This window comes from Saccoglossus kowalevskii, chromosome 3 (genome assembly GCF_978046115.1).
Source record: "Saccoglossus kowalevskii chromosome 3, keSacKowa6.1, whole genome shotgun sequence".
In the NCBI taxonomy this organism is placed as follows: Eukaryota; Metazoa; Hemichordata; class Enteropneusta; family Harrimaniidae; genus Saccoglossus; species Saccoglossus kowalevskii.
In genome coordinates this window covers 29,884,356-29,903,416 of record NC_140643.1, presented here as the reverse complement: position 1 = coordinate 29,903,416, position 19,061 = coordinate 29,884,356, and the positions used below count along the sequence as shown (strand labels likewise).

Sequence of the window (19,061 nt, the reverse complement as noted above, 5' to 3'; positions counted from 1 at the left end):
GATTAGAATACAATAAGGATATAAGGAACAATAAAATACATAAGTAATAATAATAATAATAAAGAAATAAATAGTAATACTGTGAAAATATTATTATATAAATATTTTTTGGTGTTATTTTGAGGCAGCTGGTAAATTGGTTTTCATGAAATTCTCTCTTTTAGTGAAACAGTCGCTGATAAACTTGGCAATTGCTTGGATGGTTTCAGAATTTTTGTTATTGAGAAGTGCTTTCAGATTACCGGATAAGTTTACGTTTTCAAACAAAGCATCTCTTTCAAATTTGTACAGGTTACAATTTCATTGGAGTCACAGACAGGACATGTTCTATTTGAGATATCTATGTTGTGATATCGCCCAACTTCAATCTGAAGTATGTGGGCACTTATGTATGTATGTATGTGAATTAAAAAATGGGCTTCATAGGGCACACACTGGGGTAGGTTGGTTGTTACTTTGATAGAGGAGTGATACCACAATGTGTGGACCATTCGAAGTTATGCATCGACCCCTTTAATTACATCTAACATTTATAAACAAATGTTCTGCCATGGTTACTACTGTTTTAGTAATATGGATAAAATAAACAGCCAGGGTATGTCGGTTTATACAAAGACACTATATTTTTCTAGTGTCTTTGGTTTATATAAGCATTATCTCTTTTCAATATACATCGAATATACTTCTAGGTACGGTGATGCGTGGAGCTAAAGATATTCTTAGCTCTATGGTGGATGAAAAGCCCGAGGGCGCTTTGTAAAAGATTAGTTTTTGTTCTGTCTCTGTAGGCTTGTTATTGTGTTCATGAATTATTATCGGTGGAGGATTTATGTAATTCTTCGTTCCGTTAATAATAGAAGTGACATGTTTAGTGATTTGATATCGTAGACTGATTGTGATTGAGTTCTTTTGTATTTCGTCGCGGCAATTCAGATCTGAATATTCACGAGGCGGCGCTCCTTTTATGGGTATGTACATTCCTTTTATGGAAACACGGCGTGGCTGCGCTGCACTTTCACTGTGGATGACACCAGCCCAGCTTGCGAAGGTCTGTTTACACATCGACTTGTTCTCATATTTCCATTTTATTATTTCCTGTATGCTTCATGCTCGTGGTAAGTAATATTTTGCAGCATGTAATCTGACGGTTGGAATTCCCAACGACATGTTTCTCATCCGATGTTTTACCTTCTTTCTGCGAGCGTTCCCCTCTTCGGGAGGTTGACTTTGATCGATGTCAACGTTACCTTTACGAGGATGAAGTACTTGAAAATTGATGCATGCTTCCTAATTATATTAACCGGTGAGCCCTCAGTTCGGTGCGGAGGTTTCTACTCTCCTGATATTGTCATGATTCACTCTCGGGCCCATTCCCGAACTGGCATGGCAGCTTAGAAAGTGAACTGACGCACCTGGCTGAAAGTGAGTTCAAAATGGCTGCCTCATTACGTATTTGTATGTAGATTGTTTGAATGAGTTTATAACCGAAAGTATTCCGTCCGCGAAATTAAAACTCGTTGTTCATGGTTATCTTGGGATGACTGTAGTCGTGTGGTGAAAGCAGCTGATTTGTTTTTTAGTATGGCGTAGTCCCAGTATCAACTGCAATCGTGGAGGCCCAGAAACTCAGTTTCTAGTTAATCACCTGGTTTGCAACGCCTATGATTACTTTAGTAGTGCTACAATTTGAACAAAACAACGTGTAAATGGACGTAGGATGACCAATGCAAAAGACCTGGGTCTGACTGCGTTCCATAGCCGTTTGTGTAACGTACTAACAGAATGTCTCTCTTCACTGTAAATTCCTCCGTCTCGGAAAAAGATTGCATGATTCGATTCAGTCCCATGGCCTTGATTGAACTACAGTGTATGTCAGTTATTTTAGTTTCTATACAGACGACAATATAAAGGTCATTCAAAAAACAAAAACAATTCCACAAAAGCGCCATCAGGAAAACAATATTACAAAAACACTAAATAGGAACTACTGTGTAATTCTCACAGTAAATTGATACCAAATCATTGCCGCTAGCTGTAGCACTATTGAAGAAGCTGAAGTAGACGTACCACTGATAAACTTGCTTGAATCCACTAAGCTTTTGATAAGTCTTTCTAGAATTGTAACATTATTAGTATTATCGAAATGGGTTTCAAGAGGGAAAATATGTAGTGTTATGGTCATTGCATTAAACAAGAACAATCAGCATTTTGGATGTGTGCCAGGATCATCTGGTGTTTTTTTTTTTTGTCAGAGAATGTCATAAATGTTCAGGCATTTCTTAATCTAAGCAGTTCATGAACTTGAGATGCAATAATTATTTATTGGTCAATAAATACTGTATTAAGCCAATTTAAGAATAGTAAAATTAATAGTGCTCTTAAGACTTTCACATCAAAATCTTACTAATAATTAGTTATGGCTGTGAAATTTGTAGATTCAATGTTGGAGAAAATATTTAAAAAGTCAACAACTCTTTTTGAAAGTATATACTAAATGTATACTGTGATTTCTGCTGAGAACCCTTAGGTATTATTTAGATACTGATTACAATTCTTGTGACAATGTCATATATTGATGGGTGTATAATGTAAAGAAACTGTTTTGTGTTTGGGTTTCGCCTAGGATATGAAAGGGATTGGCAATGTAAATAGGTTTGTGTTCATCCTTAGACAAAGATTGATATTGATATTGCACAATGATGGTCCATAAGTCTGCAATCCCTTTCCAAGCTTGACACGTATCATCTGTAGAGAAAGAATCCGGTTTTAGAATAATATCTGTCCCTTAGTGATGATTTGTGCAAAGTGTGTTCTAATTTCATGTAAAAAACAATGTATTTTTACACACATTGCTTACATTGTTATAGGTCCCCCTTCGTCATGTTATTACGACATGCGTTGCTCTAGTAATAATTCAACAGATAAATTGTAAATGTGAAATTTGTGTTGAATACTAGGTGTTGAATGGAGTGCAATATTTCAGACTTTAATAGTGACACTGTTAGAGGAGGAATTAGGGTTAGAGTGACGGTATACATGTAGGTTTTGGTTGAGATTTGTCATGGTTTTAGTTTGTTGTTAATTTTATAATGATGCTACAAGCGAGATGTTTGAAATGCATTTCAAGTATCAATTTTTAAGGTTTTTACTGTAAATTACTTTATTTTCGCTGGAATTAATTTTTGAGGAAAAGACATTTTTGGTATTTTGTATTGAATTTATTTTCACTGATAATTGACAAGTGGAATGTAAAATATAGAAAAAACTGTATATTCGCTGGATTCTATTTTCAGCGAAAATAGCTAAAATTAATTCCAAGTGAAATAATAAAAGTACTGTAGAATACTTTATTTTCGCTTGGAATTTATTTTTGCTATTTTCGCTGAAGGGATGATTCCGTGAAAATAAAATCTAGTGAATATACTTTTTCTATATTTCACATAATACTCGTACAAAATCAGTGAAAATAAATTCCATACAAAACGCCCAAAAAGCCTTTTCAGCGAAAATTAATTCCAGCGAAAATAAAGTATTCCACAGTATTCTACAGTACTTTCATTATTTAAAATTTTGACTTTTCACTAATTTGATACAATTTAACAGATGGTCACTACAGTAGAATAATAACTTACAGATTATGCATCTCAGCAGTTAAGTGTTTAGGGTATGGCAAGTACCATACTGAGTCTTCTATATTTAAGTGGTATCAGATCACTGAGTATGGGTATGGAGTGGATCAGTGAATTTTACAAGTTGAATAAACACATCTTTTGCTATCATGGCAGCATGATTGATATAAGTTCTAGGATAGAAACCTGGCAGAAATAATTAACCCCAAGTTGCCAACTTTATACAGGCCATAAATCAAAGTTTTTTCAAATATTGTGACAGAAACAAGCTCTAATGTAATTCCTATACTTGGCTTTTTAAGCTTAGAAATTAAACTATTTTTATTTATTTAAAAGTATGTTGTACTCCAAAACGTATACTGGGGTCGCTAAATCTACTAGTCTATTAAAAAAAAACATGCTGTGAACCAGTATAATTTCCCAAGAAACAAATTTTTTGTGATTATTTGTATTAGTGAAAATTTCTCTTGTGTCCTCCTAAAACACTAAGTCTCGGTAAATTTTGGCTTCATGAATGTCCTACAATCCTAAATTTGTGAAATTTCTGGCAGTCAAAATGAAATGGTTTACATTAGTGATACTTGATAAGAAATGAATAATTTAAAAAAAATACATAATACAAAAAAAAATAGTGTGTGAATAATTAAGCTGAAATCTTGGCCGAGATAGTTAATCATCTTGTATATTAAATGAAGTAAATTATTGAAAAATCAACTGAAAATATCTGGAATTGTGTTATCAATTAGATTTGTGTTTCTGAGTCATCTGTTATGAGTAACATGTAATTATAGTGTCAGACTGCATGTGGTGTACAAATAACTCAGATGATGAGAATGTAATTGGTTTTATTACCTTTAAAGAAATGACCTAATTCATCATGGGTTTTATTTAATAATTTTGTTTGTGGATTGTTTATCCCAATGTTTACATTTATATGTACATATAGAAAGTTAAGTTTAATGCTCATTTCTATAAAGGGCACCCAGACAAACATGTTGGCATCAAGTTGCCTTTGATGCCCCATGATATCCTTGTTTATTCATGCTGAAATGCAAGGTTAAAATTCCCTAACAATTTCAGTAACTTGTGTAATGATAGTAAGTCAGTGCCACATTGATGACTGGTATTATGTTGGATGTAGCTTTATTTTGCATAGTACAAAATTGAAATATTAAAAACATTCAGCATTGGAGACCTCAGTTGAACCTGAACACGAACACTGGAGTCAGCAAACTAGGATCTTGTAGTACAACTGAATTGTACAGGGTGTAGTTTCCACTATGATTCAGTATGAAAAATGCATGTCCTGCATATATTAGAGACATTAAGATGCGCATACGAGAACGGAACGAGAACGGATACGTCACTGCTTTGTGCCTGCTTTGTGCATGTTCTCCGCGCGAACTAATGACGTCATCGGTTGCCTGGTCGTACGGCAGTCGTTTTGAACGTGATAAAGGTGACTGACTCGTAGTTGATTTCCGAGAGCTTTTCTCGCTGTCAATTTTGATTAATTTTCACTGACATTGATACAACGTTTTATATTGGAGTGATTTTGTATATTTATGATGAAATAAGAAATATTGGATGCATTTTAGCTGACATTTATACCCACTGAAAACGCATGACATTGATCTGCCGAAAGAGGATTCGGCAAACAGGCCTAGGACCTCAGCAGAGTGGGTGGAAATAGCAAGAGCTCTGTCAAATGTCTTGGAACTAACTACTAATTCAGTTTCCGGATGTGAAATGACATAACAAATTTTATTGGATAGATGGTTGCCAAATGAGAGATGGATTGACATGGTTCTGTTTCAGTTACGTTCTCGTTGTGGACGATTGTACTTAATCGTTTTCCGACACCCGAGAACGTAACGCAAACGAAATTAGAACACGTTACGTTCCCGTTACGTACGCAAATCTTAAACTCTCTATTAAGTTGGAAATAAAAATGCTGTTTTTCTTGAGACCAGCGCGATTTTTATATTCCTTAATTATCATACACATCACTCTTGATCCTGATCAGGATTGTGTTAATTTATTGAATGAAATGTGTAATTTTTTCATGCAATTGATATGTTATTACATGAATATTTAACAGATGAAGCAATAATATAACATGCATTTATTCTCTAAATGACCTCTTTTAAGAAATCCCAAATGAATTGACAGTAAAACATTGTGTACATGTCATTTAGGAATAATTTGATTTGATTTCCTTTGGGATGAATGAAGATAGTTGTTTATTTGTTTGTTTGTTTACATTATCTTTACTCAAATTGGATTGTCTTCAGTACAGTAAATTGCCATTGACTGTGTGTTCTAATTTTGTGTAAACAAACTTATTTTGCACATGTTGTATGGGACCCATATTGAACATGGGTCTATTTCAGTGTCTATTGATAGGGCAGCGCATCTGAAGTAAACAAAAGTGTTTTAATTTGATGAAACGTGATGTTTAATTACTGACCATGTCATTATAGAGCATTGTATAATGTGCTTGTGTTCCTATTGTAGAGCTGACATTTGGACTTTAGCAAGAATAAGTTGCATCTACCAGGAATAAACATGTAACACATATTGATAATGGTATACTTGGTTTAATTTTAGCTGCTGATGTTATAGGGATGTTTACTAGGTTTTAATTGACTGGATTGTAAAGGGAACAAAATAGTCGATTGTTAAATTTGAATATTCACTGAATTTTAATTTTAATTTAAGCGTGTTAACATTGTAAGTATGTCTGTCTTGGGGACAAGGCTTTCCAGTAATGAAATGAGGCTAGGATAACTATGGTACTTTCAAAATATAATGGTGAAATAAGCAAAATTCAAACCCAGCTAATAATACAGTCCTAAGCAGTTTTATGTTAACATTATTAGATTGAACATGGTGTGCGTCCAATCTGATTAAAATCTGATGTAGTGTACAGGCTTTAATTATTTTGGCTATAAACTTGTTTTAATTTTATTTTGTATTACTTTTGTTATTAATGCCCTTTTATTTTATTATTTTACTTTGATTTTGATTTTTTTTAATTCCGCCCTACCTACATCTGAACCGATGCCTATGTAACGAGATTTCAACGAGACCCACTATCGACGATTTTAGTCAACGAATCACAGACCTCCTTTTATAGCGCACATGATGACGTCACCGGGCAGAGTCTGATGGCAAACACACTCAAATAAAATGGCGGATTATACCGACCGAAAAAAACACGGCTTTTCGGTAAGTTTATCATTGTCAAATGCAACGAAAGTCATTTTTATGTTAATATTGTGGCTCGAATGGTTCGACTTTAGATCGTTATTTTGCATAGTTATTCTGGGAGTGACGATTTTGTTTCCACCGGTTCGACCGAACACCAGTGTCTTTTTCCAGTCGCCGGCCCTGGAGACGGGTGATGTTTTGTTGAAGATCGGGCCAAAATCGTCTACGGTATTGAAGCCGTAGCTGTAAATATTCATCAAATTGTATCAACATTTTGTACATTATACAATAACACTTTATTAAAGTAAATGAGCTGATTTGGACTGGAATAAAATATTTTTTATTTGGAACACATCGCAATTGATCAGGAAATATTGTTTTGCTCCAATTTTCTGCGTCGATGCCGTGGGCCGGTGACCGCTATACAATTTAAAATCAGTTTGCATTGTTTACTATAGCTGTTTACAGTGTTCTAATCATTACGATTTACTTTTTTTTTGCTTCCATTCTAGATAATTATGCTCAGTGATGTAAAATTGAAGCGATGACTGAATGAACGAACCTTGGCTGGCGAAGATGTATCTGGAAGTGTACACATTTGTTGGAAGTGAAAAAAATATTCAATGAAATGACAAAAATTGTAAAATGCTGTGGAATTTCTTTTGCAAATAAAAATATACTAGCAATTTTCTATTAATGGTTTATTCAAGTGGGCAAAATATAAATGTACAGAAGAATTGCCCGTATACACTGAAAAGTAAGCAACCGACAGCCTGTATAAAAGGGGGACTGTGATTGGCTGTTACTTACGCGAGATTTGAACGGGACTTACATAGGCATCGGTTCAGATGTAGGTAGGGCGGAATTAAAAAAAATCACAAAATCAAAATCAAAGTAAAATAATAAAATAAAAGGGCATTAATAACAAAAGTAATAAAAAATAAAATTAAAATAAGTTTATAGCCAAAATAATTAAAGCCCGTACACTACATCAGATTTTAATCAGATTGGGTGTGCGTCTTGCATGCAATTGACTTCTCGTCAAATGGAGTGGGTCATTCATTATTGTTAGGAAAATGTTAGGATAATCACCAAACATTGCAGGCTGCATTGCAATAAAAACCAAGAACACTTGGAAGGCGTTATTGATATTTATAGAAAAATAATGAACCAGATTGATCAGTCAATAGACATTTCTATTCACTGTATTTTTATGGCTAAAAGCAAGTCCTGTTCAGTCTACAAAGTGCTGTCCTGTGATCATTTACTCGCTCAATATTCCCATCAAACCGCAAGTAAATTGGATTTTATTTCATGCAATATTTCTGTTATTGAAGTAAAAAGCAATGCATGTTCTTTGAATGACCTTGTTGTCAAATTGAATTACAAATAATATTGCCTCAATTACCCAGCAGTCATTTCTTTGCAAATACGTGAAATATCGCTGCTAGAACAAGCAAACAACTTAAAATAGTGTAAAAATAACAGATATTCAAAATATGATAGCTATCGTGGCTTTGCTCACTTACCCACTAGTTTTTTTACTTTCAGGACGTACATAATTACAATGTTAGCCCACTAAAATTTATATTCAATAGTTACCGGGGTAATTTCTCTTGTAATTAACCATCCACAATTTTAAAATGGATATATGCAGGTCAGTGGATGGTACCTCAAATTTGCACAGTTGGAGTACAACTTTAACTTCGTCCATGTCACTCATAGGTTGAATATCATCAAATTAAAGCTTTTCCTGAGCTAATTGAATGTCAATTAATTATTTTGTTTGGTCAAAAACTATAATCTTTCTATGGCCTAGTGTGTGGAACAAAGTGCAACTTTGGTCTGAATCAAAGACAGTCACAATCAAATCTGTCAGCCTAAGTACATTCATATCTGTTCACTGTTTAACTATAAATTTTCTTAATCATTCCTAAAGAATTTACTCTGACCTGACCAAGGGAAAATAAAAAATGTTGAAGAAACTTCTTGTCCGTTTAGCAAATTTAATTTGATTAATGATCTTGTTCTTTACTTGTGTTAATTTATTGTGCCAGTGTATTGGTTTATTGATGAGTACTGCACACTAACAGATGAACAACTGTGGCGTGTCTCGAGCAGTGATGGATAAAGCAGTCTTGTCAGCACTTTCAGAACCCTTGAATTTGAGGCAATTCTTGGTGTTTTAAACAACTTACTGAAATGGTTTTATTTGTTCGTAATGCATCTTCAAATTCTACATGCAGAATTCTACAACTAGTTCTCGTTTTTTTTTTTTCCACAGATTAGGCTGCTGCCGTGTATGTAGTGAGTAACTTTGTAGAGTACTGGATGACATCATGAATACGGTTTTAAAGATAGTTGCCTTACTCCTTCACTACGCAGTATGCATTGCACGTAAGTCATTTTATGTTGTATAATTCAGATCACAGTATTTTCAGGACATTATACGATGTTTTAACCAAACTGGCCAGAACTCTGCCCTAACATATACTTGGACAGTTAATGATGACATAAAATATTACGACTGCGAATGCAGTTTCTCATCAGAGAATCTCTAATAAACTATTTTTAAACGCCATAATAAATTAGTATGGGGCAATAAATTTGGGAGACTTAGTATTTTATAATTAATTTATTGGTCATGCATAGTTTTTTAAATATGCATGTAATTATAAAATCCCATTGCATTTTCTCTTGGGTTGACGCCACCAGATACTCGTAATTTCTACTAGAGTAGTAGAGTGCCTGCTGAAGTAAACCTAGAGAATATATCGTGGGATATTATCTAGTTTTACTTTATATTATATGACCAATATTTCAAAAAGAGCCAAGATGTTTTTCAATGAAAAAAATTAGTAAAATTTCAACTCAATTTTTTGTTGTGAAATGGCGATTGATTTGATTTATAATAATCTTTTGGTGGTTGTTTTGCTATAACTGATTTTCATTGGGGCTTAAGTGACCATGTGCAACCCTGAAACATGCCCTTGCTGGTCTCATACTGTGGTGGTTTTTTATACCATTATCCTGTATATTGACCTTAAACATATTTTCATACATCTGACCTTAGTTGACCTTTTATCATCTGTGGCTGTGTTATGGCTAATAGGTGTCCATGAGGGGGGTGTTGTGCCTGTGATAGGTGTTCGTGAGGGGGTGTTGTGCATATAATAGTTGCCATGTTCTTGATCTAAGTTTCTAATTTATTTTTTTTCAACTGAAATGAAATTTGAAAATTTGATTATTGTACTTGTGGATCTGTGTTGTATTTGATTGTGACCTCATCTTGTCTCCATTACAGCGTCTATTGAATTACATATCTCCCACTGTGTTGCCAGTCTTATTAGATACTTGATAGCATCATTGCTTGGCATCACAAACTTGATCTTATACCCAGAGAATTAAACACATGCACTTCTCTATTCATGCACATATTTATTTTGATACTTCGCTCAGTAGCAATGATGGATGCAGTGACATTGCAGTGATTCTAGTCTTGGCATTTCATAAATTCAATATTTTCCTAACTTGCGTTAGTGCATTGTATGGCCCCATGTGGAGAAGAATTAGGAAAGCTGTGTGTGGATGTGTTAGGTTACTATACTTTGGTAGAGCACATGGAGTTGAAGATCTTGGAGATTATAGTATTGAAAATATTTCAGGGGTTATTTAGTTAGCTGCTTGCATGGTTTGTATTACTTTAAAATACTTTATTTTCGCTTGGAATTAATTTTCGCTATTTTCCTGGAAGAAATGATTCAGTGAAAATAAAATCCAGCGAATTTACCATGATTACATTCAACTTGTCAAAATTCAGTCTTTTCAGCGAAAATTAATTCCATCTAAAATAAAGTATTTTACAGGACTGTAATCACCTTGAAATGCTGTGAACAGTGTAATTTCCACTGCTAGGAATGTTGAGAATTATAAGGCATTGATAAAGAAAAAAATTTGTGCAAGTTACTGGCACTCGGCTTCATCAGATCCCTAAGAAATTTTCTCTGAGCTACAAATTTTTGTGATTTTGACTGACTCGCTATATTCACGAAAATTTGTCTCCTGTGAAATTAACGCAGTTTACAGTAGCTGCATGCCACTTCAGAAAATTTAAAGCAGGGAGTCATCCACCTACGCATGCATCAGATGGCCATAGCGTATTATTGTTTACCAACAAGCATCTACCCATGAGCCTTTCCGTTTTTAGTGTGTGTTATTGTCGCTTGGGACTCAATTCCTACGTGTGCGCAGGTGACCACTCTTGCGCTTTAAATCAGTATCAACAATCTGATTGTCAGAAAAAAAAGTTTTCTTTCACATTTAATAGCTATGGCATATTTAACAGTATTTTAACTTATGAACATGAGCTCTGCATGTAATTTGTTCAATTTTCCCTTCATTTGTATTTTTAAGATGCAATAAGCTACTAGTACTCAGACAAGCTTACCTATTTTCAAAATCGACTCAAAATTAATAGTTTTTCAGTGGGTATTTATAACTTGGTCTGTAACTAATAGAAACTTACAATTGTTGTATTTCCTGCACCTGCTTACCCGTAATCTAAGACACCTTTATAATACAATGCATGCTTCGGACAAAAGTCAAATTGATGAAGATAACTTTTCTTTTAAGTTAAAATTAAACCTTTTTGTAAACTTCTCACCAAAATTGATGTCAGTTTCCGTGGCTACAGGAGTAATAGTTGTCAATGGGACAATTTTTATAGTGCTAACATCAAAGGATGAAAGGACATGCAATGTAAATAATGTATGTTCAAGAAACTGATGTAGCAACGATAGTCATTCAAATATCAATTTGTGTGACGCAAATGTTATTTTAGGTTGTCATGCATAAATATATTCAAAAATGTGTTTGACCTTGAAGTCTTATACCCTCAATTCATTGGCTTATTGGCCAATTCTCGTTTTATTTTGCATTGGAATTTAGATTGCAGTACTCTAGGCTATTTGATCTTGTATCACATTTTGTTTCCATTTGAAAAATGACTGGATTTCCTAAGCTAAGATAAGCTGAATTCCTACAGCTGTGATTCATAATTCAGTTCAAGTTTTTTCTTAGGAAATTAATCAATCCAATCACAATGAATAATTTAGCAAAGTTTCAGAACAGTCCTTTTCCAAATGCTTGTATGGCTGTGACCATTCTTTATTAATTATGTGAAATGGATATGGTTATTGAACTGTTTTGTAAATGGTTGCTTCATACTTGTACGTAGGTGTGATTTGTTCATATTTGTTGAATTGACGACAATTATGTCTAAATCATCATGTAGTCTGTAAACATATCCACAACCGTTTTTCTACAATTAACTGGTTGATTTCAACCAAACTTGTATCATGGTCTTGTAGACTAGGTTGCTGCATGCATGTCATTTTTCAATTAAAAAAAATGGCTGATTGGCAGTCATTTTTTTTTATGTTTTGCATGCTAGTTTCTGTCTTTATGATTAAAATCACTACATTTTGTCAGTCTGTGTGCTTATGGTCATACTGAATTGAAATTGACATACAGATGATGATTGGAGCCTTTTGGTAGACATGTATATCTGCATGCGACTTGTACTGAATATCAGCTAGCAGTAATGTCAAATAAAAACTGTTCATTGTCAATAATTATTTCCTGTTTATTTCAGGAGAAGATAAAGAGCCTAGGGGGCCGCATATTATTGTCGAACCAAAAGACACAATATTTAATGCAGATTCCAACCTTCCTAGTGTATCAATTGAGTGTGAAGCTGACGGTTATCCTAGACCAACCTACAAATGGAAAAAAAATGATGTTGATGTAAATATATTAGCAGATAACAGGCTAACATTAATGGAAGGCAAACTGACGATAGCCGAACCAAGGCAGAGTGATGCCGGATCATTTCAGTGTTTTGCTTCTAATGATTATGGGGTGGTACTGAGTCAGATAGCTACTCTTAGTTTTGGATGTAAGTATTATTGTATTTCTAATCTAGAATTATGTCTGTAAACATGAAACTGTGATCTTGTATACACTAGAGAAAGTCGTTATGTTAGTATACCAATATTAAATTAAATTAAATTAAATAAGATATACTAAAGTGTTTTTTTTAAGTTAAAATTCATGAATCAAAATTCTACCCCCTCTCCAAATTAAACTTTGTTTTTTTTTAAATTGTATCTACATCTGTACACAATAGGAAATTTAGTTTATTTTGTTCAAAATTGGAAGACAAAAAAATAATGTTGCTTAACAAATTTTTGCTGGAAAAATTCCAAACAAGTGTTTACAAGTACAAGTTTTCTTGTGAATCTAAATATTAATACTATTTTAAATTTTCAGTTGTTGATCCGTTTCCAAGGCAAGGACAGTCACCAAAGGTAGCCACAGAAGGAAATGGATTTATGCTTTCTTGCAATGCTCCAGATGCATATCCTGGTAAATATCTTACATTTTCAACACTAGATGGCACTGTTTTACATAAAAACAAATGTCTTGTGAGTTGTCAATCCAGAGTGAGAATTCAACTGCCTGCATAGGTTTTCTATTGTCAGCTTTGATACAAACTTGTCATATGTTTACCTAAAGCACTATATATATATATATATATATATATATTTGTTAATTATTACATAAGTACAGCAGTTGTCACATTATCTTGTATTCAAAATATTTTCTGAACAAATTGTCATGGAATGTAAGCTAATTAGACATATTTGGATATAGTCTGAAACCAGCAACTTTTAGATTAGTTCATGTCTATTTGTCTTGTGAATATTCATTTAAAAAATTTTTTGTCAACCAGGGATTTCGTTAACCCCATATTTTGCTTCCCGGACTCCAATTATTGAAGAGGGACCCAGTTTTTCAGGCAAGCTGGGGACCAATCTCTAATAAAGTAATCCAGGGTCAAATTTCAATTTCTTAAAATTTTGTAAGTAGGACTTGTCTTGCCAAGACACTCGCGCAAACCCTGGTCAACACATAACACATACGTTTAATGTGCATTACAATTTTTTGTTTAATTAAGAATTTTTTTTTAGAAGAAAAAATTGCAACTTTTATGATAAATTCAAATGGCAAATGTAGTTTAATGCAATCCTTTGGATAAGTAATTTAGTCTAAATTGTCACAATGACAGAATGTACTTGTGGTTATGGTGTGATCAACATGCGTATCTTGTGCCAAATTGAGTTTCTGATTCTTCTTTGAAAAATTCAAACCAATTTCAAATTGACATTGAATACCACATCAACTTGTTTCGTGCAGTAGTCTGTAACTTGTTTAACTTGTGTATATTTTCGAATAGGACTTTCGTTCTACTGGGTCAAAGATATCGAGTTCAACTTTGTTCGTGAGAGTGAGCGTTTGATGATAGCAAGCAATGGCAATATGTATTTTGCTAAAGTTGACCAAGGTGATCAAGGAGATTATTCATGTATTGTTAAGAATATTCTTGATGCTGCGTCTGGTGCTGGTCAAGATGGCAGAATCAGTCCACAGATTTCAGTCAGTGTTTTAACTAACAATTGTGAGTATACATGATCTGAATATTTTGATTTATTTGTATAATATTGTCTTTTTGATGACTGTGAAATTATATACTTTAAACACTTATTTTATCATTTTTGGTTTCTATGACATTCATGGAGTCAAGATTTTGCCAGAGAGTCGCCGACACTCATGAAATTCACAAACTTTTGTTTTTTGTGCAATAAAGACTGTTCACATTATCAAACTTTTAGGCTCGTATAAAGAAATTTTCGAACAATACAAAATGGATAAAAATGTAGAATTTGCCATTTTTCTCGGACATTTTTAGCTCCCATGTTTCTCAGGAAAATTGTCCAATGACCCTAGTTTTTTGTATCAAGTCAAACTTGGTTTTCAGTTCTTTTTAGCGTTATAACTTGCACCAAATCTTTACTGCAATGTGTTTGAAATAAAATAATGGTTATCTGCTTAATAAAAATATTGGAATCCGTATTTGTTATAGGTGGATTCTATTTGTAATACTTGCAATAATGAAGAACTCACTTACTGTAAATATTCTTGTTATAGTTGCAGGATTCCAGTCACCCAAGGTATCTCATGCTGTGCAGGATCAGACTGTACTTGAAGGGGACAACGTCAGACTTGAGTGCTTCTTTCGAGGAAAGTAAGTACAATCATTCATTACTATCTTGAATACATTTTTGCTCTGATACTGCACATAGCATTGTGGTATAGTGCTAAAAGTCATTCATTATTCTCAAGAATTCTGTGGCAGTTTACTAATTATGCAAATATATTTTTTAATGAATGCTTTTCTCAGACTAAGTTGAAGCATATTGTACATGTGAACGGTCAGAAAAGTATGGGGTATATAAGAAATTTTTCAGTGAGGTAGTTTGTTCACAAATAATCCAATACAATGAGGGCGTTTTTATGGTGTAGCTAAACAAAGTGTAACCTAATGCAAGCAACATTAATTCGGAATGGTGAATCCAAGTAAATGTTCACTGCAGTTCTTGCATATACTAACTGTCAAATTTTTCACATTTACTGTAAAATACTTGCTATAATACTTGCTATTAATAATTTTTTGCTGAAATTACTTTTCAGTGTTTTGTATGGAATTTATTTTCACTGATATTTGATGAGTTGAATGCTCAATCAAGCTGTATCGTATTTGTCCAATACTGTGGTCAAAAATTCACCTATCTATCACCTCAATATTTGGCAGATTTGCATGAATTATTATGGGCTTCTAAGATTTAGGCCGACTACAGAATTGTAGTTTTTTGTTTTTTCAAAAATTGTGTTAGTTTCATATGTCAGACTTTAATTATTAAGGACATTTACCACCACTGAGGGATGATACATGGTGTTAGGGACAGTAGAGAATTGAAACATCTTGCAGGTATCTCGACTGTAGACACAAAAATAGTTTGTTTATCCAAGATTCTGTCAGTATTGTTTATTATTCCCCCTGTTCAGACAAAGTCAAAAAAATTGGGATATATGGATTGACCTCTGTGCATCTGTGTGTGTATCCATCAGTATCCATTTGTTTTATTTGATTGAAGGTGGCCAATTGGCAGCCATTTTAATGCCAGAGATGCATCAAAATCACACATTTTCACCATTCTGAACCATATCTCATATTGGACAAGCACTTGTTTTTTGACAAAAATGTTGTTTTCTGAAAAAAAAATTGGCCAAAACATTCCAAAAAACCCAAATACGTTACAGGATTGATCTCTCAACAAAACGCCAGAATCTTGATAAAATATATTTTTTTACTTGGGTGTATGGTTTTACAATATTATGTTTGTTTCACAGCCCTGTTCCGCGGTTGAGTTGGGAACGAGTGGCACCATTCGGGCAGGCTATTCCATCATCAGCGTCTTTCGATAACCAAAATCAAGTCCTGATCTTGAGGAATATCCAAGAAGAGGATGGAGGAAATTACCAATGTATTGCGGAGAACTCTCCTGATAATCAAAACAGCCGGCCTACATATTCAAGATCCACTGGTACAATTGATGTCAGAGGTAAGAAAATATCTCACAAATTCCTATTGGGAATTGTTCTGTTATGCGAAAGTATTTCTTATACTATGAGGTTATTACAAGGATGCCAAAAAGTATGCACAAAGACACTTCAGTGGGAGTATCGACAGACGGGCAGCGGAGGATGATGTAACAGCACACTGAGTGCATACTTGCTGAAATCCAAAACTTTGAGAACAAATTTAGGAAACTTCTTTGTGTTGTCTGGTCAAACCCTGAGGGCTAGACTGGCACAGTCGGGGCGATTAATTTGTTTTTGTAGTTTAAATAAAATAAAAAAAAAATCGCGAAATGGAGGTGTTAGCGCAAAATCACCCCGACTGGTTTATTCTGCAGGAAATTCATTGCTATTAAATATTCATGATGCACATATTGTAATGAGGTGGGCGCGGAAATACGTGCATAATGAGGTCAACATGGTAAAGGTCACACTGCAGACCCAACATGGCGGCATGTTGAAATTCGAGTTTGTCGTAGTCGTCGTTTCTAATTCATCACAATGTGTAAAAAAGTAACTTGTACTAGTCGTAGAATTAAAAAAATATTGACTGCTACAATCAGCCGACGTCTTCTCAGTCAGAGGTCAGTTGAAGAGACGCTGTGATTGGCTCAGATGATTGTCAATTAGAACACTCATTAACATAATTACCCGTTGAAAAATCGACGGGTTCCTGCAGTGTCGATAGAGGGCCATGCAGAATAAACCAGTCGGGGTGATTTTGCAGTTACAAGGGATTTTGCACCTCCATTTCGCAATTTATTTAATTTTATTTAAACTACAAAAACAAATTAATCACCCCAACTGCGCCAGTCTACCTGAGGGCCACCATATTTGTTTTTGACTCCCATGTGCGAAGCACAAAATGGGAGTCTTTGCAGTTAGTGTGTCTGTATGTGTGTATGTGTGTGTGTATGCGTGTCCGACTGTTCCACTGCTATCTCAAGAACCATACATCGGTTTTTGATGAAACTTGGTGCATAGATGCTCTGGGCCAATGCGCAGATTTGATTAGGTTTTGGTAAAAATCCATGCTCGTTAATTACCTAATTTGCATGATAATTAGCTAATTTTTAGCTGTTCTATGACTGTTCCACTGATATCTAAGGGAACTGATCATTACCACCAAGCCGGTTTCCTGTGAGTCTCCTGCGGCATGCGTTTCTTTACCGTACCGGCCGCTGCTTTACCGTACCGGCCGCTGCTTTACCGTACCGGCCGCTGCTTTACCGTACCGGCCGCTGCTTTACCGTACCCGAAGGTCATTAGCCGTACCGGCAAAGCCGTTACCGTACTGGCAGGAGGCAATTCACACTTCTGACAAGTTAATTTATGCATTGATTTTCCGGTTTACCGGTAAAATGCCGACCTGTTTAAATTTCAGTTTTATGCACAGGATCGCCAGAGAAAGCAAAACTGTAGAATTAATTTGAGTAGAATTTGTTTAGTTTGTAGTTATAGTCAGTTTATAAATCATTTTGTTCATGTTTGCTATGCAGTAGCTTTCGAGGTCAAATACACCACCAGGTCAATTTGTTGCGTCTTTTTATTTGTCAGAGATTAAACTTTACCATTATTATTGCATAATATTTACATTCAAGTTGCTACACATGATTTTTTTGAGACCACGGAGCTCCCAGTACGTCCATGTGAACTGTTGGATATGACTACAGACGGAACTGCGTCTTTATTTTATACGATATTTTTTTTTTTTTAAATCGGGATCAGTGCTCCCAAATCAACTGAGCCGACAAAGTGGATTACAAAAATAACAGTTCCATGAAAGTGGCTATATTTGTGTATGATGAATCCTGAGTCGGTAGTTTTGGCATGTAACCTAATGGTTTTGACCCAGTGCAATGTATCCGGTTAGAATCAAAGCTCACGTGTCCCTTATTTGAGGGACCAAATTCTGCCGTAAATTCGCCCTTGGATTAAAAAATAAAATGGGATTTAAGAAAATAAAATGGGACTTTTAAGGTGTATTTTGGCGTCATTTTTCGGACATTTCAATCAATCCTGCCGGCTAAAATAGAGTCTAAGTTTTACCGTAGTCATTGACGTCTGTCTATTCAAGAGTACACGTGTATGATTTTTATCGTGACTAGCGTGAGCGGGTAAGCTTCCTTTCGAGAATGAGCTGTTATCACTGTGAACAATGTTAAATTATTCTTCAGATGACCAGTTTATTTTTTAAAAACAACTAATTTTTTTATTTAAAAAAAAATCCTGCCGTTTTCGCATCAAAATCCAAGCCAAAATATCGTACTACAACATCAATCTCTTCGCATTGCGTTCAATAACATTAACATATTTAAATAAGCTATGGTAATTTGAACACGTTGGCATCATCCAGCTTTTTGATTGGTTAATTAGCGATTTGACCTATTTGACCTAAGAGAACATGGCGGATATCCTACAGCATCAAACGTTTACACGAGACCGGAATCATTCGCTTACGATGAAACTTAGTTGACTTTTATTTGTATTTCATAACCATTCAACAAATTTATTTTGTGTACATTATTATAATCACTACTGAGTACAGTAATAATCAACAATTCAGAAACGCAGCATGCCGAGATTTTTGTGTTCGTTTTTATTTGAAACTTCGTTTATTTAGAATATATTTTCGTTACCAATAAAATAAAAATCTCTCAGTCAATCAGAAACCCGGAT

At 34.4% G+C, this 19,061-nt stretch overlaps 1 protein-coding gene and 1 long non-coding RNA gene across 3 annotated transcripts in view; both read left to right on the top strand.

Moving 5' to 3' along the window:
* Nucleotides 1–1,009: 1,009 nt before the first annotated feature.
* The window catches only part of LOC100313558 (contactin-like protein), a 45,050-nt gene continuing 26,998 nt past the window's right edge, over nucleotides 1,010–19,061 (top strand). Inside the window, exons 1-7 of one of the 2 annotated variants that reach the window (XM_006825440.3) lie at nucleotides 1,010–1,115; nucleotides 9,127–9,239; nucleotides 12,496–12,798; nucleotides 13,173–13,268; nucleotides 14,140–14,361; nucleotides 14,892–14,988; nucleotides 16,155–16,366. In XM_006825440.3, coding sequence (XP_006825503.3) covers nucleotides 9,182–9,239; nucleotides 12,496–12,798; nucleotides 13,173–13,268; nucleotides 14,140–14,361; nucleotides 14,892–14,988; nucleotides 16,155–16,366 — 988 coding nt within the window. In that variant the 5' untranslated portion in view covers nucleotides 1,010–1,115; nucleotides 9,127–9,181. 2 annotated transcript variants of the gene reach the window in all.
* On the top strand, nucleotides 6,557–7,528 carry LOC146747732 (uncharacterized). The gene is made up of 2 exons (XR_014928884.1): nucleotides 6,557–6,860; nucleotides 7,355–7,528. It is a non-coding gene; the product is annotated as an uncharacterized LOC146747732 (long non-coding RNA).